The 27,632-nt window shown below is 40.8% G+C and overlaps 1 protein-coding gene across 5 annotated transcripts in view; it reads right to left on the bottom strand.

Annotated features, from left to right (window-relative positions):
• GRID2 (glutamate ionotropic receptor delta type subunit 2) overlaps window positions 1–27,632 on the bottom strand; it is a 963,252-nt gene that overhangs the window by 410,186 nt on the left and 525,434 nt on the right. For all 5 annotated transcript variants that reach the window (XR_012087806.2, XM_073001950.2, XM_078394565.1 and 2 more), the window contains exon 3: window positions 21,262–21,546. Coding sequence is in view for 4 of the 5 variants with exons in the window: in XM_073001950.2 (XP_072858051.2) it covers window positions 21,262–21,546 (285 nt within the window). In the remaining variant the exon portion in view is untranslated. The remainder of the gene's footprint in view (window positions 1–21,261; window positions 21,547–27,632) is intronic.

Below are 27,632 nucleotides of genomic sequence, written 5' to 3'. Positions count from 1 at the left end.
GACAACTAATGGTGTTAGTCATTTTCTCTTTTGACTCCGTTTTCTAGTAAGTTGTTTCTCAGTATCTGTCTTGCCCTGTTAATTTGTGCTTTAACTACATTAGGCTGAAGTATCCCAGTAATGATAAAAGTCTATTGAGATCTTCTTCCTTACACCCCCAATAAGATGCAGGAAACTTTGCTCCAATTAATATGGTAACATGGGTAGAAATCCCACTGATTTGAACCAGGAATGGGCAATTTTGGTAGGTCTGAGGCAAAATTCCACTGATTGCACCCTTTCAATGCTGAGCTGCTGAAATATGGTGGCAAGCCACAACACAAAAAGAGCTTAAGAACAAGCATTTCCTGCATTTACCAAAGGGCTTTGGTCAAACTTCAGCAACAAACAGCCAAACCTCTTTAGAAGAAGCATCTGCTTCAATAGCTTTTTAATAAGTTTGCCATCCAAATTTTCTGACAGGGTATGGTATGGAAGCACAGTTTGGAGGTGGGGGTAGAGTGGGGCTGTATATAACTGTGTCATCGTTTAGTCGTTCAGTCATGTCCGACTCTTCGTGACCCCATGGACCAGAGCACACCAGGCCCTCCTATCTTCCACTGCCTCCCGGAATTGTGTCAAATTCATATTGGTTGCTTCGATGACACTGTCCAACCATCTCATCCTCTGTTGTCCCTTTCTCCTCTTGCCTTCACACTTTCCTAACATGAAGGTCTTTTCCAAGGATTCTTCTCTTCTCATGAGATGGCCAAAGTATTGGAGCCTCAGCTTCAGGATCTGTCCTTCCAGTGAGCACTCAGGGTTGATTTCCTTTAGAATTGATAGGTTTGTTCTCCTTGTAGTCCAGCGAACTCTCAAGATCCTCCTCCAGCACCACAGTTCAAAAGCGGCCAGTTCTTCAGTGGTCAGCTTTCTTTATGGTCCAGCTCTCACTTCCATACGTCACTACAGGAAAAACCATAGCTTTGACTATGCGGACTTTTGTTGGCAAGATGATGTCTCTGCTTTTTAAGATGCTGTCGAGGTTTGTCATCGTTTTCTTCCCAAGAAGGGAGGACAACGATGTGTGGTGCCCACTAAACACTAGAGAGCAATGTATTGGAGAGCATTAGGATCTGTGTGGACTTTTTGGGGGTGGGGATGAGGCAGCCTGTTCTTTTCAAGGGCCACAGCAGCACAGAAGAAGAAAAGATTGATCCAATATGCCTTGAAGAACAGTGCTCCTATTTTGCACTGATGTACAAGAAGGCAACAATTTTCCCTTAAACTACAACATAAACATAAAAGACATAAACCAAAATGCAAATAGACTTGTTCCCCACCACCATAGTCGTGACCTCTTGCAGTAACCCTCTTCTTCCTCTATCTTTATTCTTCTTCTTCCTTTATTGTCCTCTTCCCCAGAACTGCATTGATTCTTGATTTAGAGCTTTCCCTTTTCCTCTTTTTAGCACATATTCAAGAAATCTGCCCCATATATCATTGAAATTATTCTTTTTCATTTCTCCTTTCTTAACCTTTAAGTTACAAGTTAACTTATCATTTATGGCAATGTTCCATATTTCATAATTCCATTCTTCCATTCGAAATTCAGAATTTGATTTCCAGTTCCTAGCTATCATTAATCTGGCTGCTGTTAATACATTGGTAATCAATTCTCTAGTCATTTTATCATATTCCACATTCTCAATTTGGCAGCACATATATTAAAATTGGAACAATACAGAGAAGATTACAAGAAGGCAACTACTGAAAGGTGTGTCACTCTACTCTCTTTACCTGTCATGAACAGGTAATATCTTTACCTGGGGGTGCCTTAGGAAATATTTCTTTAAGATATTCAAGAATGGTAAATAAGATATTTTTCCAAGCAAACTAATCTCCAGTCTGATTTACAAAGTGCTGTCCATATGCAATGCCTAATACAACAGAGGATATTTACAGAAGATTTTGATTTTAAAAGAGGGAAGAAACTTTGTTTATATATCCACAAGACTAAATTAATTCTGTGAACTATTCCCTCAGTTCTCCTACCTAATGCCAATATTCTCCTTAATTTTACTGAACAAGAAGACAGATGTCTATTTGTTTTTATGTCCATGAGCTGCTTAGACAAATGCAATAATCATGCTGGGTGCTAAATCAAGGCAGGAAAAACAGAATCATCCAGACCCTTTAAGAACAGATGGACCAATATTCATGTGTTCCTAAGTCTCTTGAATAACAGCCATCAACAAGCAATATGTGTAGAAAAGAAGATGATTCTGAGCTCCCTTGAAATACAACCACCGTCTTCTGGACCATAGACCAGATGAACCTTTTTATACTGAATTTATTTAGGATAGTGCTTTAACTATCTACTTAGTTTATCTGTGAAGCTTTTATTGATAGAGTGTTAACACTGTCGATTAACTCGTAAAATTTCTTACAGCTCGGGGCTTGACGTTCTAGGAGATCGACATATGGCTTGTCAATGCTAAACTGCCCCTTGCCAATCGGATATAAAAATGGATACTCTTTCCATTTATCTGGTCAGAATAGTCAGTCAGACCTTTTCCCCACATACTTGTTCTGACCCACCCTGGAAAGGATGGCATGAATTGTTCATGTCTTCTTGATCAATTTTTGCTTCTGTTTCTCCTTTGGCACTCTGCAGTTTATTGCCACAGTCACCATTCCCTCTAATTTTCAGCACTTCTGGATGGGGCTGTGCCCCTCATTCGTGCAACTTCACCCCTGTGCGTGCGCAATCCACACTTGTGTGGGGTTCCATCACAATCAAAACAAAAGGGACTGAATATTATAGCTGTCAATGCATGGAGGAGGAAGAAGGCTGCATGGAGTGGGGCAGAGTCCCCCGCATACAGGTGCACACCTCAGAGGGAATCTTGGTCACATTCCAAGGCTCAATGGGGCATCAATGGAGGGGCTATACTAATTGTCTTCAAGAAATAGACAACTCGTGATTTGAAGTCTGAATTGTGGAGATTATTTCGATTCATGGAAGCCACACCAGTGTGGTGTAAGCCAATCCTGGTAAGGCTGTGAAGGGTTGGCTTTAAGGAAACATATCTGTGAAGATTCTCAGTCATCCAGGTGAGGTTACCTGAAAGTTGAGTCATGGCAACTGGACTCCTTTCTTATTAGGTTGAAACATTTTGCTACTCATCCAAGTAGCTTCTTCAGTTATGTTTCGTTATGCTGAATTTAACATGTTTTAATATTAACACCACCTGTCAATTCAGAAACAAATTTTCTTGCAGAATCCCCACATAAACAGACATATCCACATCAAAATAAATCTATAAGTAGGCACTTTCTGACAATGTCACCCACATGATGATGAACAGTGTCCTCACATGCTACTGATATCATAATGGGACAAAATAAAAACCCTATGCCATTTTTGGGTGAGCTATGAGTCTAAGAAGCTGAAGTGACAGATTCTGCTTCTCCCATGAGGCTCTGGAATTGTATTCAGCAAATACAAGACATAAAACCGAGTTCTTCTTCTAATCCTAACCCCTTGGCTAATGCCAACTACACTGGAATTGCCATTGGATCAGAAGGTATTCCAGATGTAGCTCACAGTAGAATTTTTAATTCACCTGGTTGAGGGTTAGAAGTGCAATAAATAAATAAATTAGCAGAAACTGCAATGCAATGAGAAAGGCGACTGAATGAACATTAGCAGTTAGTTGCATCTTGCCATGCTTTTTAGGGTAAAATAATATGTATTAATACAACAAAAATAGTTCTGTCATAAACTTGAATTAATTATATGTTTATGGAAGCAGAGTGACGTTAACGAGCATGTTGGAACTTGGCACCTACCCAAATGAGTAATAAACCGCTTTAAGACAGTCTGGAGACAGCCCAGAGAATATGATAGTCACCAAGCACTCACAAACAGCCACTGGATAATTATAAGCTCTTGCAAATGATTAATGGGATTTCTTGATGGACTTTTATTAAAATTGTCTTTCTCCTTTCAAAACAGGAGTATGATACCGAATCTGCCTCACAGTTTCACTATGCAGGCTTCTTTCCTTGGTTTTGAATCATTCTTCCAAGTAATTTTAGATTGTTTTAATATGTATTTGCATGGCACCTCAAGAACCACAAGGTCAAATGTCTTCAACAGGGAAAAAAACCCTCAGTGTTTTGGATTACACAATTTTTTCCTTACAGAAGCTGGGAAATATAAAATCTCAGAATAAAATATCAGAAACACTTCCCTGGAGTTACATGCACAGTAACAGGGGGCATTTCAGAAGTCCCCAACACCCGGTCGGCGACCCAGTGCCAGTCTGTCGCCTGAGCCAGGCTGGGCCGCCGAGACAGACCTCCCGCTCCACACCCCGCATGCACTCACCCCTGGACAGCCCATTTGTGCCTGTGTGCATGCTCCAGCATGCCAGTGCAAGCACCGTGCTGCCATTTGTGCATGCACACAAGTGAGCATCCAGACAAGTGTGCGCACTCTTGTGCGAGAGAGAGTGCACGCTTGTTCACATATGCGCACAAGCGTGTGGGTATTTGACAGGCAGCATCCAACACATCTCACCATGAAGTGTCCTTTAAGATGCAGAAATTCCTAAGCAACATCAGCCTATCTAGGTTCATGTTGAGCCGTTTGCTTGAATGGGCGAGTGCTGTAACTGTGCAGAGAGCCCAGAGGGACTGTACTGGTCCTCCTCCCAATGCTCCAATGAATATAGGACTCACACCCTGCAGTTCCTCACCATGCCATGTTAAACAGTATTCTTGACAATTTAGCAAAGTTTTTTTTTATCCCTAACCCCAATCAGGCATATTGAATTGCTTCTGGGGTTTTTGCTCATTTTTGCTTGAAAGGGCAAGGAATTAGAGATAGGGTAGAGATGGGGATATTTGTATTCATAAACGGATATGAATATCTCCATCTCTAGTTCCTTGTTCTTTCAGGCAAAGATGAGAAAAGCCCTACAAGCAATTCAATATGTCTGATTGGGGTCAAGAATACTGTATAAGAATATCCCCATCCCTAATATGGGTCTGGTCCTTGGAACCAGCCTGTCCAGTCATGCTTTGAAGCATTGCAAGCTTCCCGCTCTCCTTGCCAGTTGCAGAAGCAGCTCCTCCCTCTCCCTGCTTGGCTAGCCGCTCCAGGCAGGGGGAAGGAGGACAAGCCTCCCTGCATGGCTAAGCACCAACACGTCCTTCAGCCATGGCTGCAGGCACTGGGTGAATTTCCCGCATCTGAAGAGTGCAGGTGAGCCACCAGTAGTGAGTATGGGAGATGGGGCAAAACTGAGCGATTTTATGCCTCTGGCATGATTTTTATTGCCAGGTCCTGCCTACAGTCCTGCAGGTCCTACATGCTTCCCTTGCTTTTTACCTTTGTTTTCTTTGCATTTCTAACCTTGTCACTCTGTTCTCTGTGCATTTCCAATCTACTCCATTTGTTTTCTGTGCATTTGCAATGGGTCTTGCATGCTTGATTGCTTTTCCCCCCTTCAGCCGGAAGGGATTAATCACATTTCCAATGAGTTTTGCTGGGGTTTTTTTTGGGGGGGGGGAGTGATATTTTTTTCTTTGGCCAGAACAGATTAATGGGGTTTCAATGTATTCCTATGGGAAATGGTGCTTCGACTTACGACCATTTTGACGTACATGCATCTTCTGGAACGGATTATGGTCGTAAGTTGAGGCACCACTGTAGAGGGATGATGTTCCACTGGAACCCCATTATAGTTAATAGTCTGTGGTTCAAGCAAATGTCAGCAAAATCAGGATTGGAAGCCATGATGTACCAAAAGTCACCAGCATGGAGCAAAGCCAAACCAAGTAGCATTTTCTTCTTTCCTCTAGTTCTGATATTTATGCCTATGAAGAAGTGAGGCTAACTACTGGCAAATGGTACTGGCTATCAAGGCCTAGGCCAAAATGAATATCTATCAGTTCAGAAAGAAAACAGCCCTCTGTAAGTAGCCTAATTTAATAGAAGGATTTTTATTCCCCTAGTTTGACATTTGGGACGAAGTACTATAGACAGTTGAGATCAATTTGGAAAGAAGTGCTTCATTGGCTTAGGTACTCTGAGATGTCTAATTGTGATTTATAATAGGCCAACAACACTTTGTATTAATATTAATATTTTTTAATAAAAAGAGGAAATGTGAAAGAACAGAATGCACAACTATAGATTTAAACAGGTGACTTTCTTTAAAGTGTTTCATCCTCCTGACAGCGGCATGAATCTAATTATTAGCCCCAATTAGGAATGCAAACCCACTCTTGTCCTGTGTTCACAGGCAAATTCTTTTTTTCTTCTTCACCATCAAGGACAGTGAGGACCTCCCGGGCACTCGTCATGTGGCTCTTGCACTTGTAAGGGTGGTTTGTAGAACAAAACTAAGCTACGGAATTTACACTAGTTTCCTTTCCTCTCGAGAATTAAAGCAAGCACACATAGAAAGCATAGGGGAAAAAACTCATCCACTGCTTAGAATTATTAAATAATCAACAAACACCCATTTCCTCTCTCCAACTGGAGGAGTTGTGTCCAGTAATTCACCTTCTTGTCCTTTCTCCAGCACTCCTAAGGCAGAGATTTCCATCACCTGCCTGCTCAAATTTCTCTCTTGCCTCTCTTTCCAATCTGTGTTTCCTACCTGGCCAAAGAAGCCACATTAAGAGCGCATAGGGGGACGTGGTGGCGCTGCAGGCTAAACCGCAGAAGCCTGTGCTCCAGGGTCAGAAGACCAGCAGTCATAAGATCAAATCCATGCAACAGAGTGAGCGCCAGTCGCTTTATCCCTGCTCCTGACCAACCTAGTAGTTCGAAAGCATGCAAATGCGAGTAGATAAATAAGTACCACCTCAGTGGGAAGGTAAAACAGCGTTCCCTAGTCACGCTGGCCATGTGACAACGGAAACTGTCTTCGGACAAGCGCTGGCTCTACGGCTTGAAAAATGGGATGAGCACTGCCCCCTAGAGTCGGACACGACTGGACTAAAAATGTCAAAGGGAACCTTTACCTTTAATAGCACATAAATTTCAGTGTGCTGCCCAGATGGAAGTGTTTCTTTTCCAAATGGGACCCCTCAGTCTCAGCATTTTTTTGCACCTGCCTTGCTTCCTACTTTAGTGGAAAGTGCTAGTGTATGGACAGGAGGAAAACTGGCAGATTTTCCTATTTTCTTCCTGTTCAATGCTGAGTTTTAATCTTGCGAGTTCTAGCAATGAGGCAGCAGTATTTCCATCTCTCCCCCCCCCCCCCCCCAGGAACCAATGAACCCTCAGAATCATTTTGTTGGTGCTTGGTGAAATAGACAACTCTCTCTCTCTTTGTGTGCTTTGTTTCTTAACAGGGAAGGGCTGTTTATTGATGACATTTTTTTTTTAATTATAGTGAACTTCTCTTGCTCCAACTAGATAGGAGGAAGGTGACAGAGTTTGAATAATTCTTTGCTGAGTTGTCGCGCTCTGTCCAAATAGCTTCAGCTGATTAGGACAACAATCTGCACATCTTCTTCACATCTCTAGTCCCACATGAAATTGATTAGCCCCAGTGGAATCAATGGAATTTCCATAAATCTTGACTCACAATTCAACACTTGTTTCAGTAGATCTACTTTATATGGGATTAGCAACTACATTTTAGACGGAGACTTCAACAGTTTCAGACATACTGCATGATTCTGCACTCTAGGAGTTAGTTTAACACTTATATCAGGAGTTGATAGTTAATTTCTGGATTTTTCTCACATCAGAGCTGATTGGCCAGTTATAGTAAATAGAAGATCCAGCTGTCTTCCTTTTAAACACTGCTTTTTCTTTTTCTTAATAACAATTCTGTCAATACTGAACTTTCACCTTACAAGCAAGCCTCCAAAACAAGGAACTTCAACAATGATTGCTTGTCTCCAAAGGCAAGATAGTAGGAAGGAAGAGGAGAACAGAACAAAACTGCTGACAAATACAGATCTCCTGCCCTTTAGTTTACGTGAAAAATGGCAAGAGAATTTAAAATAGTATACAGTCAACATAAAAGAGAATGAGAAATGAAACAAAATGTATTCCCTAAGAAAGATTCCCATTAGTTTAACCTTTCAACAGATGCAGACAGCATTCTTGCCTGTCTTAGCACCAACAAACCATTAAAAACATTTTCAACCGCTAAAGATGGCTGTTTGTCAATCTAAGAACCTACTGAAAAAAAAATACTGAAAATGCTCACAAGTTTTTCTCTTTTCAACATGTGTTCAAAATAATCTGTACCACAGCATGAAGAAGAATCGTGCTTCATATGGCACAAGGCAAACAGCCAGTTCACTGGCACTTTATTCCTAAATTCACATGAAGGTGTGTGCTCTTAAAATGAGAGACAGATAGGACATGGGATGGAGAAAGATGCCAACTAAACCTCTTATTCTTATGAGTTTCAGGTATTTTGACATGATGAAAAATCTCAAGAAGCAATTTAATTCCTTTGAGATTTCTTGCTGCCAGCCAAGAATGTGACTTAGAACTCTCCTCTACTCTTTGCTTTCTGAAATGCAATGGTTCCCAACATTGGGTCCCCAGATGTTGGAATAAAACTCCCAGAAGCATTCACCACTACCTGTGCTAGCCAGGATTTCTGGGAGTTGTAGTGTAAGAACATCTGGGGACCCAAGGACGGGAAGCCTTGCATAAGGTGTGCAAAAAGTCTTGTATGGTTTGTTTGAGAAGCGTAGCTCACGCCATTCAGCTTTGGCATGTTTGACTTGGGTTCAACCTTTAAATACGAATCTTGATTCAGAACTCCAAATTTTCATGCCTCCCATTTGATGCCCATCCCGTAAGCACAATCAGACTCATATTTTCCCCAGTGGTGGCTATTTGTTTAAAAACAAGAAATGATGCTAGGTCAAACTTTGTGATTAGTTTCACATTTAATTCTTTTGGATTTAAAAATATAGAGGATTGTTTTTTTCATTTTCTATTGAGTAGGTTGTCACATAAGAACAATCATGTAAATCAGTTACTCAAGTGTTTTTGGACTGCAACTCCCAGAAGCCTTCACCACCAGCTGTGGATTACGGATTATCCAATTGACAGTGCTACTGGGCATGCAATAGCCAGTTAGGGAAACCTGTAAGTCTCCTGTGTGCTTCCTCCTACATGTTTCTGTGAGGGAGCAACTTCAAGTGGCCCCAGCAAGCCATTTGGTCCCACCACACAAACCCAGGACAGCCCTGGAGAGAGTAATACTCCTGGTGTATCACCAGGTGGAAGAGAAGATACCACCTGATGTGGGACAGCCAGCAAAGGGTGCAATGTTGGGAATAAAGAGGACTGGAATCGCAGGGCTCAGGGTCATCACCAACCACATCAGATGGAGAGGAGATATGGGAAGAGGCAGTCTAGCCCTGGGACCCCATCTTTTGTACCTCCGCGGAGGTACAAACAGGGATAGATCACAAGTGGAGTCCTCTCCTCTTGCCTAGCCCATTTGACCAGGAAAGGGGTCAGAAACCCGAGGCTCTGGCAAAACAGCCTCCAGCTGATACCGTACCACCCCAGCCTTAGCATCCTCACTGCTCAACAGGAGCTGCAGAACCTACCTCAACCTAGCTTCGGTGCTGGAGACACAGGCAGAAACAGGGATGAGAAAGGAGGCTCTGGGTGGAGCAGAACCACAGAGTCCTGTCCCCATTACCCACACTTACCAGCCCTCCCAAAAAGGGCTGCCTCCCAGATCCGGCCTCATACTTCCACACATGTTTCTCCAGACCTGGACCTTTGAGAACCCCGGTGAAGTCAACTTGGACCCCAGTTGGATGAACTGTGCCCAGCAGGTTAATGATAGAAACTCAACTCCCTGGAAATGCAAGGATGGGGACAATTAAGGCTGACTTCTGCATTCACTAAAAACTGCCATGACTGACAACGCTGGAAGCCAAAATTTGGGTTGGGGGAATTCTTAGCCACCAGGGCTAAGGGGAGGGGGAGCCAGTGGGACTTAAAGGGCCACCAGGGCTAAAGGCAGGGGAAGTTTCCCACAATAGGATTTTAGCCCTTGTGAGTGGAAAGACCCCCCCACCTTGAGAACCCCTACAATGGTGAGTCCTACAAGCCATTTTGAAGAAATGCAGTAGGCACAGTTAAAAATGTAAGCAGGCAAAATGTGTATTCACCACCCCACTAAATGTACAAACACATTAGGAACGGGTAAAATGTGTAAATCAGGTATAAAGTGAAAATAAATCCAGGCATTAAGTAAAAATGTGCAATTAAAGACACAAAAGTATGTACAAAAAATATATATAAATTTCATTGCAGGAAAGATGGTCATCCCATTTTGTCCCCATTATAAAGACAAAGGAGAAGAAAATGCAGGGTAAGATTTTGAAAAATGCAACAAAATTAAGATTGAGAGAACTTCACAACTTTATTTCAAAATGAGTGTGCCAATAATTACTTGGGTGTGTTCCCCCCCCCCACGCTTGGTAAAGTGACTGTCACTCACCCCACTGTGGTGTGGTGTTGCATTTGAAAGTAGTTTGAAGGTATATAGCTTTTTCGTGGATTTGAATGAACATCCAGAGTCATTTCCCTCTGAACCAACTAATTGGGACTTACGGAAATAATGCCATATTTCAAAGGCTTTTGTTTTCTTTGTTGGCAAGAGAAATTTAAGTAGACTGGAGTCTTCTATCAACCAGAAATAATAGGAATGTTTCTACTCTGCCCCCATAATAAATCAAATGAATAGGTCCACTTGCATTCAAAAGGAATTTGGAGTATTTTACAAAGCAGAACAGACTGCAAATAGCACTTTGCCCTCCAGAAATGCATAATTCCAAACATAAATTATGCTCTATCACTCCTCTAATGAAAGACAATCACTGATAGCACAGATAAAAGCTGAATGCAGTTCCAGTGTGTTGAACTTAAAACCTATGACACTGATAAATGGATATGCAAATGAATGCAGTCCCTTTGTAAAATGCAAGGTATTTGGATTAGCAAGATGTTTATTCTGGACTCCAGCCCAGTTTTCTTCTAGTGTGATTTACTGTAAACACCAAAAGCTGATTTTCCTGCTTCTAGCAGGGATATTGCCAGGCATAATTTCAATAATGCCAGCTAAGTATTTCCTTTTAAACTGAGAAATTAAATAACATGAACAAAGAAGGTGCATTATTTCTAATAAAGGAGATGAAAGAAAAAACCCCAGTTCCTTTGTAAATGTAAGTCAGTCTAACCAAGTTCATTGAAGAACAAAGAAAAGGCCGTCTGGTCTGTAAGATTATACAAATGGAAGAGTGGGTAACACCTTTTACCAGATCACTAAAAATCAAACATATTGCAAGCTTTCATGGAGAAAATTCCAGATTTTCAGATTTAGCACTGTCCCCTTATGGACGTGGTGGCGCTACAGGCTAAACTGCAGAAGCCTGTGCTGCAGGGTCAGAAGACCAACAGCCATAAGATCGAATCCATGCGATGGAGTGAGCGCCCGTCGCTTGTCCCAGCTCCCGCCAACCTAGCGGTTCGAAAGCATGCAAATGCGAGTAGATAAATAGGGACCACCTCGGTGGGAAGGTAACAGCATTCCGTGTCTAACTCGCACTGGCCATGTGATCAAGGAAGATTGTCTTCGGACAAAAAGCTGGCTCTATGGCTTGGAAACGGGGATGAGCACCGCCCCCTAGAGTCGAACACAACTGGACAAAAATTGTCAAGGAGAACCTTTACCTTTACCTTTACCTTATGGACAGTCCATAAAAATTGTACATAAAAGTCCACAAAATTGTGGCACATATCTAAGAAGTTTGAGGTCAGTCCTCTAAAGTAGTGGTTCTTAACCTTGGGTTGCTCAGGTGTTTTTGAACTGCAACTCCCAGAAACCCCAGCCAGCACAGCTGGTGGTGAAGGCTTCTGGGAGTTGCAGTCCAAAAACACCTGAGTAACCCAAAGTTAAGAACCACTGCTCTAAAGCAGTGGTCCCCAACCTTGGGCCTCCAGATGTTCTTGGACTAAAACTCCCAGAAGCCTTCACCACCACCTCTGCTGGCCAGATTTTCTGGGAGTTGAAGTCCAAGAACATCTGGAGGCCCAAGGTTGGGGACCACTGCTCTAAAGGTTGCATCTCTCAAGTCTCTTTGCAACATAGTTTGGAAATTTTGCACCCCTCTCTTACATGCACCATGCTTACATTGCCTGCTTTAAAATTGCAATTTCATTTTGGCTGTGGGAAAGGGCAAAGTTACAGCAACCTGTAGCACAAGTAAGGGGTTATAATTTGGTTTATTCACCAGGTAGAAATAGCCAACTGTGCCAAACTAAATATAATGTTTTTAACTGGTGAGCAAAAGGAGATGTTTCACTGAAGGAAAAAAAAAACCTCTTCTCTTCTGAAGGCCAATTAAACAGAAAAGCGAATAGGGCAGGACAAAAATGAAAAATGTTTCCATTACGTCTGCTATATAAGGCTGCTATATATAACTTCCTGAGTCACCATTAAGGCTGGACAACTGTATAGAGCAAGCTCCTCAGAACTTAATAGAACATACTGGTGAAAGACATTGAACAGACTGTGCTGTTTGTCTCTCTGTCTGTCTAAAGCAGAAATGGGGGACTTTAACTATGGTGATAGGGACAGATTTTGAAAGTGCCAAATATCAAATGGAAGAAGGTTAGTTTTTAGTGGGAAAATGGCGCAGGGAAAACAGATCAGGGTTCTTTCAGCTGCATATCATAAAACAAAGAGAATCAGTGAGAATCCATGCTCTCTGCACTGGATCCAGATAAATCCCAAATGAGGCAGCTCCAGATAGGATCAGGATTTGAAGCAACACTCATCCAAATTACCCCAAAATTCATATGGGTTCTTCTTAAGCTTCAAAGGCAATTCAGAGGATCACAGAGATACAGCGTGCCGCTCTAAAAATGAGGTATGTCACTCTGCAAGCTCTTATAAAAGGGAGAGTCTAAGCAGGGTGCGAGAGAAGAGAGAAAAATGTTGCTGGGTGGCAAACGGCTGTAATTTAACAGTTTGAATCTGATTTTACCAGTGCTGTTTAAAGAAAACAATCTTCATACGTTAGAAAACAATGTAGATCGAACATACCATAGGTGGCACCTGTGTTTTCATTTCGTTGGCTGACTGCACATGCGTGTAATCATTCTCAAGACTTTGGAGAACAGGTTGAGAGTCTAACACTAAATGGGAGATGCCTGTACCTGTTATTGTCTATTCAGGGAATGGCTTCAGGAGAGACCAACTGTCCCAGCAGGTATTTCAGGGGTGAGCAACTTCGGAAGATCAAGACCCATTTTGTTAACCATGGACATTTAAAGGAACTCCCTGTCTTCTTAACCCTAAAATATGGTCAAAATCTTAAAAGTAGCAAAACTTCTGGGGTCACAGTTTGTCTTCTACATGCAGGTATTGTCGTCCCCTCAGTATCTTTTACCCCCAAGAAAGCCCACAGGGATGAAATGACATTTAGAAAGCACACCATTTAACCAAGGATTGTGGGGATCTATTTTGCTGTTTTTGAAGAATTGAAGGGTGTTGGTGTCGGGGTAGAACTGTGTTTGGCTACGCTGGGAACCCTGAGGACCTAACATGGCCCATCAGCTACATTTTCAGACTCCCAAACTACATGAGTTTCACCAACTTCCTACCTCATGAGTCCATGAGGTTGTCAACACAGGAAAAGCAAAGGACCTTGCAAGTTTGTAATGTTTGGCTCATAAATATTTTCACCACAGCTACCAGAATTTTGCAATCTGGACAGCTCTAGACCAGTAGTTCCCACTTTCTGGACAATAAAGGTACTGCAGTCAGCCTGTGAAGAACTGTACTAATTAATCAGTGAGGCCCATATCTGCAGATAGAAGTGAAATGGATGAATCAACCACAAAGAAAACCAGAATGTTCACATGAGGTGAGCATCAATTACCTTTAATACAGTGGTCTCCAACCTTGGGCCTCCAGATGTTCTTGGACTTCAACTCCCAGAAATCTTGGGCAGCAGAGGTGCTGGTGAAGGCTTCTGAGAGTTGTAGTCCAAGAACATCTGGAGGCCAAAGGTTGGACACCACTGCTTTAATACACAGAAAGCAACAGCAGAGGGGAAGGGGCTACCTGTTGAATGAAACAGAATCCTTGGTTGCCTTTCTGAGTTATTTCCATCTGCAAAACTTAACAACACTTTGGCAACGGAGGTGGGTGGAGACAACAGAATATTTTCTAATTTTTTCGGTGGTGCAGTGATAACAGTAATTTGTTCACAATGAGCAACACAACAAAATACTTTCCTCTAAGGGAACAATGATAATGGTCAGGTGTCTGAGTAAAGCAGCGAGTAATGTGAGTTCTTTTTAAAAAGTAACATTCCAAGGTCCTCCTTATAATAGAGGAATATATACAAGCTACAATAAGCCAGAGAGCACAATGGGTAGAACATGGGGTGAGGAAGAACTTGTTTTACAGCATTTATTGCTTCCTCTCTCAGTACTTACAGTGATGCCTCGCTTAACAACAATAATCCATTCCAGGAAAATCACAGTTAAGCAAAAACATCGTAAAGTGAAATTAAAAACCCCATTGGAACACATTGAAAACCGTTCAATGCGTTCCAATGGGGTAAAAACTCACCGTCCAGCGAAGATCCTCCATATAGCAGCCATTTTCGCTGCCTGTATAGTGAGGACTCCGTCCCTAAGCACAGCGGGGAGCCATTTTAAGCACCTGGTGGCCATTTTGAAAACCCAACAATCAGCTGTTTTTGATCGTCGTAAAGCAAAAATCGGTTTCTGAAGCAGGGAACCGATCATCGCTAAGCGAAATTCCACCATTTAGACCATCGTTTTGCAATTGCAATTGCGATCACAAAAAGATCGTCGTAAGGCAGATTCATCGTAATGCGGGGCAATCGTTAAGCGAGGCACTACTGTAATTTAATATCCAGTGGTAACCTAGGCTTCTCATTTGGAAGCAATGGGTAAGAAGGATACGCTTTCTGTTCTTGAAATAATATTACGCTAGGACAGGCTCCAAGAGTTTTACAAACAAGTAGGACTTTAATATTCATGTGCTAAAATCCAATAGTAAGTTACAACTAGAGTAGGCCCACTGAATCAGCAGAATTTAGATAGGCATCAACTCACTGATTCAATGGGCCTGCTCTCCTTGTACCTTCCTACTGGGTATCAGTTTATGTGCGCTTCTGCCACATAATCCCAAATAAACAACACAGGGCACTGCCCACAAAATGGAGAAAGGGAATATTTTATAACGCTCAAAGGTTTACAACAGCTCCCTTACACTTATTTTTCTATGTGTAGATGGAAATCTAGAAATAACACCTATAATTTAAACAAAAGTACAGCCTCACCAAAAGGGCAAGTTTGAACGTCCTTGTTCTCCTGTCTTATACATCTGTATCTTTCAACTGGACATGCTGAACTATTCTTCAAACAAAGACATATCGAAATGGACAGCTGTCCTCTATAAATTAAGATGCATAACTGCTCTAGACCAGAACCAACCAAAAGTCTCCTCCCTGCACTGTAGAATCTAGAAGGTTCCATCACATGTCCAGATCATAGAGACATTTCCCAGGCCATCTGTAGGTATTTTCATGGAAGTGAGTCCCACTGAATCCTGCTCAGGTGTCCCAAAAATGTACATCTGGAGAATGAGTATGGGATCCACACCAAGTCCCACCTGGCCTTCACATCTTGATGGGAAAGTCTGAAAAGCATTCTCATCAGCTGAATGGGCTTAAAGCCGCTGCTGTTGCCATCTGTGTTTGGAGGCCATGTTAATGCAGGGCTTCCATTCAACTGAATGGAAGAAGAGCTTCTTGCAGAACTTCCCCATTCAACACAAGGAGATGGAGAACAGAGGGGGTCGAGCTCACTTCCTTGGCTCCTCCTTCATGTACAAAAACTTGACTACAGCTTGAGTAGAGGTTACTATTTTCATTCTTAAACTCATATAGTTCTAGCTTAAGCAATTGTTTAGTATTTAGCCTTTATTGAGCAAAATGCAGGGTTATTCAACATTAAGACTGTTTTTATTTCCATTGATTTCCCAAAGTTTGATGCAGCAAAACGGCAGCCATCAGATGAGAAGCATTTCAAGAGCTATTTCACTACAGCTCTTTTCCTGGCTATGTGAGATAGGAAGTTTCATCTGCCTGACAGGCTCTTAGGGAACCAGTGTCCAGTCATCCTTGGCTGGAATGACATTGATGGGCCATACAGGCTGACATGGGGACTTCACTTGGCTACTTTCTCTTGTGTTAGGAGTTGGCCAATGACGTTATCCATCCGTCCACCTTGGAAAGTATTTATTTATTTTCAGGGTAGTTATCATTCCATCTCCATGTGAAGCTCTTGCAAAATTAAAATGTAGAACCCCATAGGCTTTTCAAATGATACTAGCTGGTTGGTTTGACAGAACAGGTTTGGAATCGTTTGGTATATATGGGTAGGTTGCTTGTTCTTTGTTGACATGACAGCATGTATTTCCTCATATAAGCTCAGTTTGCTGAGCTCATGTTCAAAGAAACTGGTTAATTATGAGGAGTATATGTTGCACTGCCTCACTCACAAACACATATGCCCATTTGTGTGCTAAAACACTACTGATAGCATACAGATTTGGTAAGAATTCAGCAGCAAAATGCACTCTGTCTGTCTGTCTGTCTGTCTGTCTGTCTGTCTGTCTCTCTCTCTCTCTCTCTCTGTGTGTGTGTGTGTGTGTGTGTGTGTGTGTGTGTGTGTGTGTGTGTGTGTGTGTGTGTGTGGTGTGTGTGTGTGTGTGTGTCCTTTCCGGACAGGTATATGGATTTCAGATAATATTGTTGTTATTTGCTGTCAAGTCACCTCCAACATATGGCAAGCCTATGAATGAGATATTGCCAACATGTCCTAACTTCAAGAATCCTTCTCAGCTCTTGTAAACTCAAGCCTATGACTTCCTTTAAGGAATCACTGTCATGTCATCTTATATTTGGCGTTCTTCTTTTCCTGTTCCCTTCAACCTTTCCTAGCATTAATGTCTTTTTCAGAGAATATTGCCTTCACATGATATGCCCAAAGTAGAAAAGCTCCAGATTCATCATTTTTGCCTCAATAGATAGTTCAGGATTGATTTGCTCTAGGATCCACTTGTTCATCTTTCTGGCAGGCCAAAACTCTGCTCTAGCACTACATTTCAAATTAATCAATCTTTTTCCTGTCAGCTTTCTTTACAGTCCAGCTTTCACACGCATACATGGTGATTGGGAATAAAAGAGTGTAGATTATCTTGACCTCAGTTTCCAGTGACACATCCATACATTTGAATGTATATTTGAATTTCTTCACTGCTGCCCTTCTAAGTCTCAGACTTCTTTTGATTTCTTGGCTGCAATCTCCATTTGGATTGAAGGCTGAGCCAAAGTATACAAAATCTTTCGCTAATTCAGTTCCTTTATTGTCAACATTAACATTGTGTAGTTCTCCAGTACCCATCATTTTTGTCTTCATATTCAACTGCAGTCCTGCTTTGCCACTACTTGAAAGCTGTTTCAGGTCATTGCTGCTTTCTGTCAGTAAGATAATGCTAGAAACCACTAAATGGATAGTAAGAGCCAAAAGGGTTCACAGAAAAAGCATCACATTTTTTTTTCAAATATTACTGCAACCAAGTCCTCATCACTTTCCAGAACTTACATATGTGACCAGAGCTTGGAAAAAAATGACTCTTTGTAGTATGGTTTCCAGAATATTGCAATCAGTAGGGCTTGAAAAATTTTAGAATGTCTCACCAGTGAGTCAAAAATTTCACCAGTCAGCATGACTGGACTATAGCCTTGCAATTTATTGGGACTGGGAATCACTGATATATACCCTCAGACTTGGGTTGCTTTAGTACCTGCGTGCCTGTGGGGTTATGAAGCTTGTATTTTGAATGCCTTCATTTTGAATGTCTCCAGCAAAAATAAAACTGAAAGTAAAAGCACCCAGCCTCTTAAGGAGCCACAGTTCCCTCCCACCACAGGATGTGTCCTCGTTCGGTTGAAATTGGGAGCAGGGAATCTCCATATTCTCCAACATGGGAATACTCTACATTCTGCTGCAGAGCTATATCACTATATGATGCTCAAACGTTCTTCTCACGAGTAGAGGACATTTTTCCTTTTGCAATGGGAGCGGGAGGGGAGGACTGCAGGATTAGAGAGAGCGAGAGAGACAGGCGGAGGGGAAGGAGGCAGGCAGGGAGGGAGCTGTGACTCATCCAGCAGCATTTTTCACTCGTCACAGACGAGTGGACGAGTGCATTTTTCAAGCCCCAGCAATCAGCATGATTAATGTGGGAGATTTTATCCCAAAAGTAACTTTTCAAAGTTTTGCTTCTGATAAAGACTTAACTTCAAGTTAATCTACATATTACTTCTCACAGTCCCCAAATCCACAAAAGCAAAAGAGGTCACAGAAGACTATCTGAAAATCTTAAGAGATTTGAAACCATTCAGTAATGACCATTTTCAAAACTCAGAACTGGCTATTCTTGGCAATCTGAATGGCCTTTTTACCCCAGGCATGCACTCTGGTCAATATCTGAATCTTGCTCTGTGGTTTCCCTTCAGCCTTCATAAGTGGAGAAAAGGAGTAGAAGGAACAGGGCCTTTTTATTTATGGCACCATGATCTTAAAGACATTTCTAGAGGTTCTCCTGCTGAGTTCCATCCAAGATTATAGGTGTTGATGCTATGTACTAAAGGGTATGGTTGGATTATGTTAATGATGCTATTTTCATGTATTTTTGTGAGCTCTCTTGCTGTAGTTCTTATTTTTATGGCTGTAAGAGGAGGGGCTATATCAGGCCATGTGCCATATTCAACCCTTGGTGGATTTTTCTCTTCTTTGACCACTCCCAATTCCATACATGCTACCAAGGCTCTCCTTTTTGGCACAGACCCTTGTTTCATAAGTCATTGAACATTCCAAAAATTGCAACAGGAAGCCTTTAAACAGCAGAAGTCTGCTATTGCTGTCATTCCTGTTGTGCAGAATTTCAGACACTGTTTCATATCTCAGCTTTAATTCAGTTGTCTGTTATTAACTTTGGTAGTATGTAATAAAATAATAATATGAATAAAATAAAAATGATCAACCTGGGATTACCTCAGGAGATCTGCATGTGGATAAAGGATTTTCTGACAGATAGGCCACAGTCAGTAAGGATGGGATCCCACCATTCTTCTACCCTGGTACTAAGTACAGGAGCTCCCCAGGGCTGCGTGCTAAGTCCCTTCCTCTATTCCCTGTACACACATGATTGCACCCCACTATATAACACCAATGCAGTTATTAAATTTGCGGATGATACGACAGTGGTGGGACTCATAAATAAGAACAATGAGTCTGCTTATAGAAAGGAAGTACAAAGATTGATACTATGGTGTAAAGAAAATCATCTCACACTTAACATCAAAAAAACTAAAGAACTCATAATTGATTTTAGGAGGAAGAGAAATGTACATTTACCACTGTACATAAACGGTGAGGAAGTGGAGAGAGTTGGTAGTTTTAAATTTCTGGGTACTTACATCTCAGAGGACCTCTCATGGACTATAAATGTCAACATGCTAATAAAGAAGGCACAGAAGAGGCTGTATTCCCTGAGAATGCTCGGGAAGTTAAATTTATCACAGCATTTACTTCTGTCCTACTACCGTAGCACCATTGAGAGTGTCCTAACTTATGGCATTCTGGCATGGTTTGGGAGTAGCTCTGTAGCGGACAAAAAGGCTCTACAGAGAACCATTAAAATTGCCCAGAATATCAACGGGCTCCAGCTACCAACCCTGGATGACAACTTCACATCCTGCTGTCTGAGGAAGTCACACAGCATCCTGAGAGACTCTTCCCATCCTGCTTATAACTTTTTTGAACTGTTACCGTCTGGCAGAAGATATAGAACAATTAAGACTCGGACCACACGTTTTCTAAATAGTTTTTATCCTAGAGCTATAATTGCAATTAATAATGAGCTTAAAGACCACCAGTAGTGAATAATTAGTTGGACTGTGTTACTTGGCCTGAGGTGTAGATGTTTGTATTTTTAGTGGGGGACTTCTAGTGGGTGGGGAGTGTTTGGGGAATGTTATGTGTGTGCATGTGTCTGGTCTCTGGGTGTCTGTGAATTTCGTTGTATGGTATACTGTGTATATACTTACAATGACAATAAATTATATTATTATTATTATTATTATTATTATTATTATTATTATTATTATTATTATTATTATTATTATTATTATTATTATTATTATTATTATTATTATTAAAATAAACAGAATTATAAAATAAATAATAAAACATATTTAATATAAAGCAAATTCTGCCTGTCCCTTCAGACTGTGGGATATATAAATACCATATTTAAACTGTATTAGAGGAATGAGACTGGCAGCCACCAGTCATTGCTGATAGCTCTTGAAGCTCAGTCTTTGGCTTTGCTGGATGAACTCCTCTCATCTTTGGAAGCATATTGTGCAATATCTGTCCGATCGGTCAAAGAGAACCAGTCTTCCAAGAAATCTGTTCACTTCCAATACCCATTTTAAATATTTTGCCCACTTACTATGCAAATTCATTTAAAAGGCAGAAGTAATTTATGCCACCCTCTAAATCAGCCCTATCTATTTCCTCATAATGGCATAATGAGAGTTCATAAATGCTGACAAGATATCAGATAAGGGAGGGTTAGGTTGTTATTTTATCAGCTTTCCATTGCCATGGCATTTAACATGAATGCAAAACATCTGGATTGGCTGGGAAGTTGTTTAGCTTTTCCCCCCCAAATTTTCTTCCACATTTTCTCCTACCCAAACATCTATATGTGATGTGACAAATGAAAAGTTAAAGTGGCTACAATGTCCCCTTAGTGTAATATAAGAAAAATACCCTTAGCAATTCAATTTAACATTTATCGGACAAATGATCTAGCAAGGCCATAAAAGTTGATGGCTTTCAGGAATAGTGGTTGTGTGTTTTTTTTAAGAAAGAGTCTCAGGAACATATGAAATGCTAATACTGTCATAAAATGCTTAGATAGAAGTGTAATCTAGTGGAAGATTTTAAGGATCTTAATGCAATTGCATTTAATAGTATTATTTGCATTTGACAATAACAATTACTCCTCACACACACACACACACACACACACACAAACATGCATATGCACATTCACATGCACAGACAAAATAAATGCTTACCATATTCACTGTCATAGAAAATAATGAATTTCTGCCAGGCATATTCTGTGACCACTCTCAAGATGACATCATTAATGTAGACAGGTGGTCGGACAAAGAGTGTGTAGTCATCATTTCTGCTGCTCCTGGTGGTCCCACAGCCACTCCTTGGAGTCCCAGCTGTTGACCGCTGGATGAAGAGGTGAGGAATGTGCATAGCGTCTGCCAAAGACTGGAGGGATCCCGCTGACGTACAGCCAATGGAGCTGACAAGAGCCAGGATGCCATGGTTCATAAGATCACAGGCTGAAAAAAAGCACAAAGATATTCAAGATGACAAGAAGAGAGAGATCCGCAGACATACAGAGAGAATGTCTCCCTGCACCACCACCCCAATCTGTTGCTGAAACAAATCTTAAAGACTGCCATCCAACAGTTTCAGCCAAGGGAAGAGAGGCAAGAGTATTTCTATAAATTTAATAACTTTCTATCTTCTAAAAACACTCCACTCTAAAAGCTTAGATGGTGCCATGCAAACCACGAGGCTTGCTCAAAATTGCCAATCCTATTACTGCCAACGAGAGCTCTAAGACTACCCATCCCCGCACAGCCTGGAAGCAAGTCAGAGCCAGAGAAGGAGCTACATCTATAAATTCAGCCTTCTAGGGACTCCTTGTGGACATTACTACAGTAATCAAATCCAGTATAAAATTAAACAGAGTTCCTGGAGAGATAAATATTTCTCAAAGTCCAGCGTGTACACTGTGGGAATGGGATGCCACACATTACATGCAGAAAGCTTTTAACGGAATAATGGCTCAGACTGGATGTCAGCTTTCGAAGGAATAGAATTCTACATGAATATTTGCATGGAAAGAGTCATGAACAGAATTGTTCTAATGCAATGAAGGAGATCAGAGGCAGCACATTTGATCTAGACCTTGATCTTCAATAGAGGGCAATTCATCAGTTATAAGTGTAATCCCATCAGATGAAATAAACAATTGATCTGGAAGAAATTATTTGGGTAGCCTGAGCTTTTCGGAAGTGGCATTGTATTAATTGGTAGTTAAGATCTATAGAGTGCAGCAATAATGATCTTGTGTTGGCAGAGGAAATCAACATTCTATAAGGAAATTCTAATAATGGGGCTGCCCAAAGAAAATCATATAACCTTTAAACTAGAATTCAGATTAGCACCAAATATGGCACAGTTTTAGCAGACAGTCTGCTCTTGCTATGTAACAAATATGGGAAAGTTTAGGTAAAGAGTTTTCAAGTTATGATTTTTTAAATGTAAAACTGTTTTAACTCCTCATTCAGAAATAGGTGACCTTAAACATCCCCACATTTAAAACAGATCACATAAATTTAAAACATCAGTCATGCTTATCTTGAAAGAAATTGGTTGGTCTCACACTTTTTTAAAAATTTAGAAAGAATCCAGGCTGCAGGGGCTGAAATATTGATCCTCAAAAAAAGCCCATTCAAAAGGGGGGAAAGTTGCTTTGTTTTAAGACTGAGCATGTGTGGGACAGGCTAACCAAGAGGAGCTTCAAGAGGCAAACCACTGTATACATTCATAGGTGGGAGAGGGAAATATTTACATATTCAGTGTATTAAACAAGATACCACAATAAAGCTTTTACGTGAAGGTATTATAAGAGTTTCCCAATGAGTTCTAAGTATTGTATTTGTAATAAACATGTTTCAGGTAACTCAGTTGTGGACTGAACTCAGTGGTGGCACATTCAGGTAACACCGTAGTGAAGGACATCTGCCCACTCCTCAGTGTTAGACTGCTACTTCCATACAGCTTATGATATCCAATGATCAAGGATTATGGAACCTGCAGTCCAACAACATAGAGAAGGCAACATGCCCACCTCTGAGTTAACAGAAGGAATGCAATATGCCTGGAAACTACCTCTGCTCAAGCTCCCTGACAATCATTATCAATCAGAATTGATAAGTGAGCGGTATTGACCATTGGTCTGACTTTATAGAGTTGAACAAAAAGCAATTGAGTGTTATTATTTTATTCTTCAAAGTAGCTCTCCATTCTCAACCCTCACTGCCTCTTTAGTGTTCCATTAAGAGCATTTTTCATGTTGCTAGAACAGACTGTCTAGTGGCTCCTCTTGGGTCCACTATGAGATTGATTTGGTGCCCAATTTCTTCTCTTTCCCACACAGCACATGTGTTGAGACTAGGCAAGCAGGTTGCAGGTCAAAGTGAGAGACTGCTTCAGATTTCTGCCCCAAAATAGCCCACACTCACTGCTGCCACATGCATACGGGACAACTGCATGATAGGTCCCAGCGGGACCCATCGTACCATAATTAGACACAAGCCGAGGGCTGAGATACATAGACGCACAAAACCAAAGCATCAACACGGGAAACATGGAGTTGTTTATGCAAAAAGTAACACCTTGTAACTAATGGTCCAGTTAATGAAGGCTGAGCAGCAGTAGAAAATCTTGAAGTGCTATACTAATGACATCCACATTAATTCCAGAGGTGTTTATCAAGATTAATGTTAGTGCAATTGATAAATATCAAAGGAATTAATAATGATTAAGCCTATAATTTTGACGCATTACCCCAGTGAGAAATAAGCAGAGGATGAAATGTTTATGTTGGCTTTCTAATGGAGTCAGGAGCCAGACTGGGGAAGCAGTGCAAACTGTCAAAGTAATTGCACAGTCAGTAAGGTTTTCTATGCCCAATTTATGCTTGGCCATCAACATGGGCAGCTGACCAGTTCTTCAAGATTCACTGCAGGCAACTACACATGTAATGGACTGCTGCTTCCAATTGCATATGTGCTGTAAAATTTGGGCAGATGAATATCCTTTAGTAGTTGTGCTTTTTTACTTGTTCCTGAAAAAAAATAAGTGTTTAAACATGCAGCGCCTTGGACATAGAAGGAGAAATGTGTCTATTTCAGTTATTTTAAAATAATGAAATCGCTTCCATCACAAATATGTATTGATTTGTGACCTGTGTATAAATCCTCCATCACTTTTTTTTTTTTTTTTTTTTTTTTTTTTTTTTTGGCAAAGGACAAGATGATTTGAAAGCACTCATTACTTATTTTATTATGGGCAAGAAAATCATCTGCAGAAGAATGGAATTTTCTCAGCTCCATATGTTCCATGTGCTCCTAGCTAGGAACAGCACCATCTCTGGATCTGTAGTTGTTGTGAACCCTTGCTTTAATGCAGTAAGTCAAAGAATGAAAAACACATAGCTCTATCCACTTTCCTTTTATACATCTACATGTTTAACATTGAACAGCAGGTTCGGTTCATTATTGCATGCAAGCTCAAATCTTATATGCAGGACAATTCCACAGCCATAGCAATGTTAAGGAAGTAATATATATATATTACTTCCTTAACATTGCTATGGCTGTGGAATTGCCCTGCGTATAAGATTTGAGCAATATATATATTGACAGGGTCATATAGTTTATAAAAGTATGAAAAGTAAATAAACACATAAAATATATTTTAATTTATATGCATGGAAGAACTCAATGCATTCCATATCTGCAGGTCCATATAGAACAAAATGTGCTACTTCTAGAATATTTTGAGTCATAAGAACTATTATTTTAAGAAAAATCTCAGAAATGAATACCGTGCTTCTCACCAATACTTCAGCATTTGAATTCATGTTCTTTATCATACAGCAACAAAGCACTGAAACTATGCTCAGAATGACCTCCTTGAATGTCAAACTCCATAAACTTGCTACGCTGAAGAGCAAACTTCACATTCACTTATTTGCTTCAATCTTTCTACGGATGCATTCAATCAGAGATGGGGAACATGTGGTCTACCATATGTTGCAATGCAGCTACCATAATCCCTCACCATTGGCCAAGCTGGTTTGGCCTGATGGAATATGCTGTCTAATTACACCTGGACCATTCTCCATCTCTGCTTTATACTTTCTCGGTGGATGGGTATCATCTTCACATCTAATAATATACAAAGATGGGTGTGTATACACATTTACACAAAATACAGCAAATTCTAATCATTGCACATTTCAACAAGCATCCAGAAAAGGATACTACTGCAATAAATTTAGTACAATATTGTATGACATATTTTCCACCGTGTTTCATTTTGCATTTTTATTACACCAGCTGATTAATACTAATATATTTTTGTTAATTTGCTCAGTCTCCAGGCTATTTTTCTTCTCATCTTTAAAAAAAAGAAAAGAAAACAAAGGATTGTAATCTCTGTATAGTCATTTTTCATAGGAAGAAAGTTGCCTTATTTAGATTTCCGATCCAACTGGGAATCGCCATTCCCTCCCCTGCAAAATAAAACAATTAAAAGTGTGTATGTAGTGGTTTGCAGAAATAAATCATAGTGAGGATACATATGTGAAGCTACAAAGCTCCTTGCAGCCACATGGACCAATTCTGTGGAGGTTTACTCAGAAGTAAGCAGCCACGAAATTAAAAGACGCCTGCTTCTTGGGAGGAAAGCGATGACAAATCTTGACAGCATCTTGAAAAGAAGAGACATCACATTGCCAACAAAAGTCCGAATAGTCAAAGCTATGGTTTTTCCTGTTGTGATGTATGGAAGTGAAAGCTGGATCATAAAGAAAGCAGACCGCCGAAGAATTGATGCCTTTGAATTGTGGTGCTGGAGGAGGCTCTTGAGAGTCCCCTGGACTGCAAGGAGAACAAACCTATCTATTTTGAAGGAAATCAATCCTGAGTGCTCACTGGAAGGACAGATCCTGAAGCTGAGGCTCCAGTACTTTGGCCATCTCATGAGAAGAGAAGACTCCTTGGAAAAAACCTTGATGTTAGGAAGGTGTGACGGCAAGAGAAGAAGGGGACGACCGAGGATGAGATGGCTGGACAGTGTCTGCAAAGTAACCAACATGAATTTGACACAACTCCAGGAGGCAGTGGAAGATAGGAGGGCCTGGCGTGCTCTGGTCCATGGGGTCACGAAGAGTCGGACACGACTAAACGAACGAACGAAAGCATGCCTGGGATTTCAGTATTAGTGCTCGTGCATACAAAATAAGGTGAACACTTGAACACTTCTGCTTTAACCTGTGAGAGTTTTGTAGCATATCCAACTGCATTTAGGAGTATCAGGCAGGTTTCTTAAAACCCGCTCCACTCTTCAGAGAAAGTGAATCCCTTTTGAAAGTACAAATAGATGGGAATTTTGAATGAGTAGCAAACGTCTTTCTCTTGATCTGCTCAGGAACAGAAGGAAAGCACATGGAGAATTGCATTACAGTCTCAGGTGCACTTCTTCTGCTCCTGTTTTTCCTAGACGGGGAAAATAATTTATGCCTGTTGTAAACAGATTGCTCATTGCTATGAACTTCCACTGAGCAAGAGACGTGCCTGCTAAATACCTAGGCACATCAGCTCACACTGATGATGGTCTTTAATCATCTCCTGCTGCAAAAAGGCAAGGGACTCACCATTCAAAGCATCTTTCGAGAAATACATCTGTTGAAAGCCAAAAGCAGCCACTTGTGCTTTCATTTTAAATGCTTCCAACATTGTGCAGGTATTATCAGGGATTGGAAAGAAATAATAATTTTATTTTCTCCTATATTCTCTCTAAAAAAGAGAGAGAGAACACTCTCAAATTCTCTCTGTCCTCAATATGGATCTTCGAAATGAACAGAAATAAAATTTCCTCCCAGGCAAATTCTACAACTGCAGCTATTCTCAGCATGGAAACGATCATGTGATACCTGCCTGTCATACAGATGTTGCCATAAAGTGCCTCTCAGAACAAAGAGATGGCAATCCTAATTCAGCACCAACATGGTTGACGGGACAGATTTACAGGGATTTAACTCTAGATTTTAAGCACTCAGCAGCTTGGTCCTAGAAGGCTAAATATGCCTGCTTCAGTTATTTTAAAACAATGATATTACTTCCATCACAAATATGTATTAATTGGTGATTTATCATACATTCTTATTGGAAAGAACCTCATTCCTTGGAGCCAATGCATTCAGGGCATTGAGCTCCCATCTACAATATTACTGTTCTTTTAAAAGTAGTTCTCCTTTTTCTACCTCTGGCTTCTTCATTCTGTACTGTTGTCTTATAACTTGGCCTCCTACCTAGCTCTGACTGTGTACTTGCCTGTGTCTTGAATGTAAACTTGACATGGTCTGTTCTCATCACTGCTAGAGCAGCAGCATAGGATTTTTACCCTGCTGTGCTTTTTAAAGGTTGAAATACTATACCCTTTAAGGCCGGGATAAGTTCTATTAAATTCAATAGTCTGAATTTATTTGCTACTTCCAGATAGTGTTATAGCCCAGTGAACCAACTGTTGAATCCCACTGATTCACTGGATCTACGCTAGTTGTGAA

This window comes from Pogona vitticeps, chromosome 5 (genome assembly GCF_051106095.1).
Source record: "Pogona vitticeps strain Pit_001003342236 chromosome 5, PviZW2.1, whole genome shotgun sequence".
In the NCBI taxonomy this organism is placed as follows: Eukaryota; Metazoa; Chordata; class Lepidosauria; order Squamata; family Agamidae; genus Pogona; species Pogona vitticeps.
Note: the sequence above shows the minus strand (reverse complement) of the source record. Positions and strands in the feature narration are given on the sequence as shown.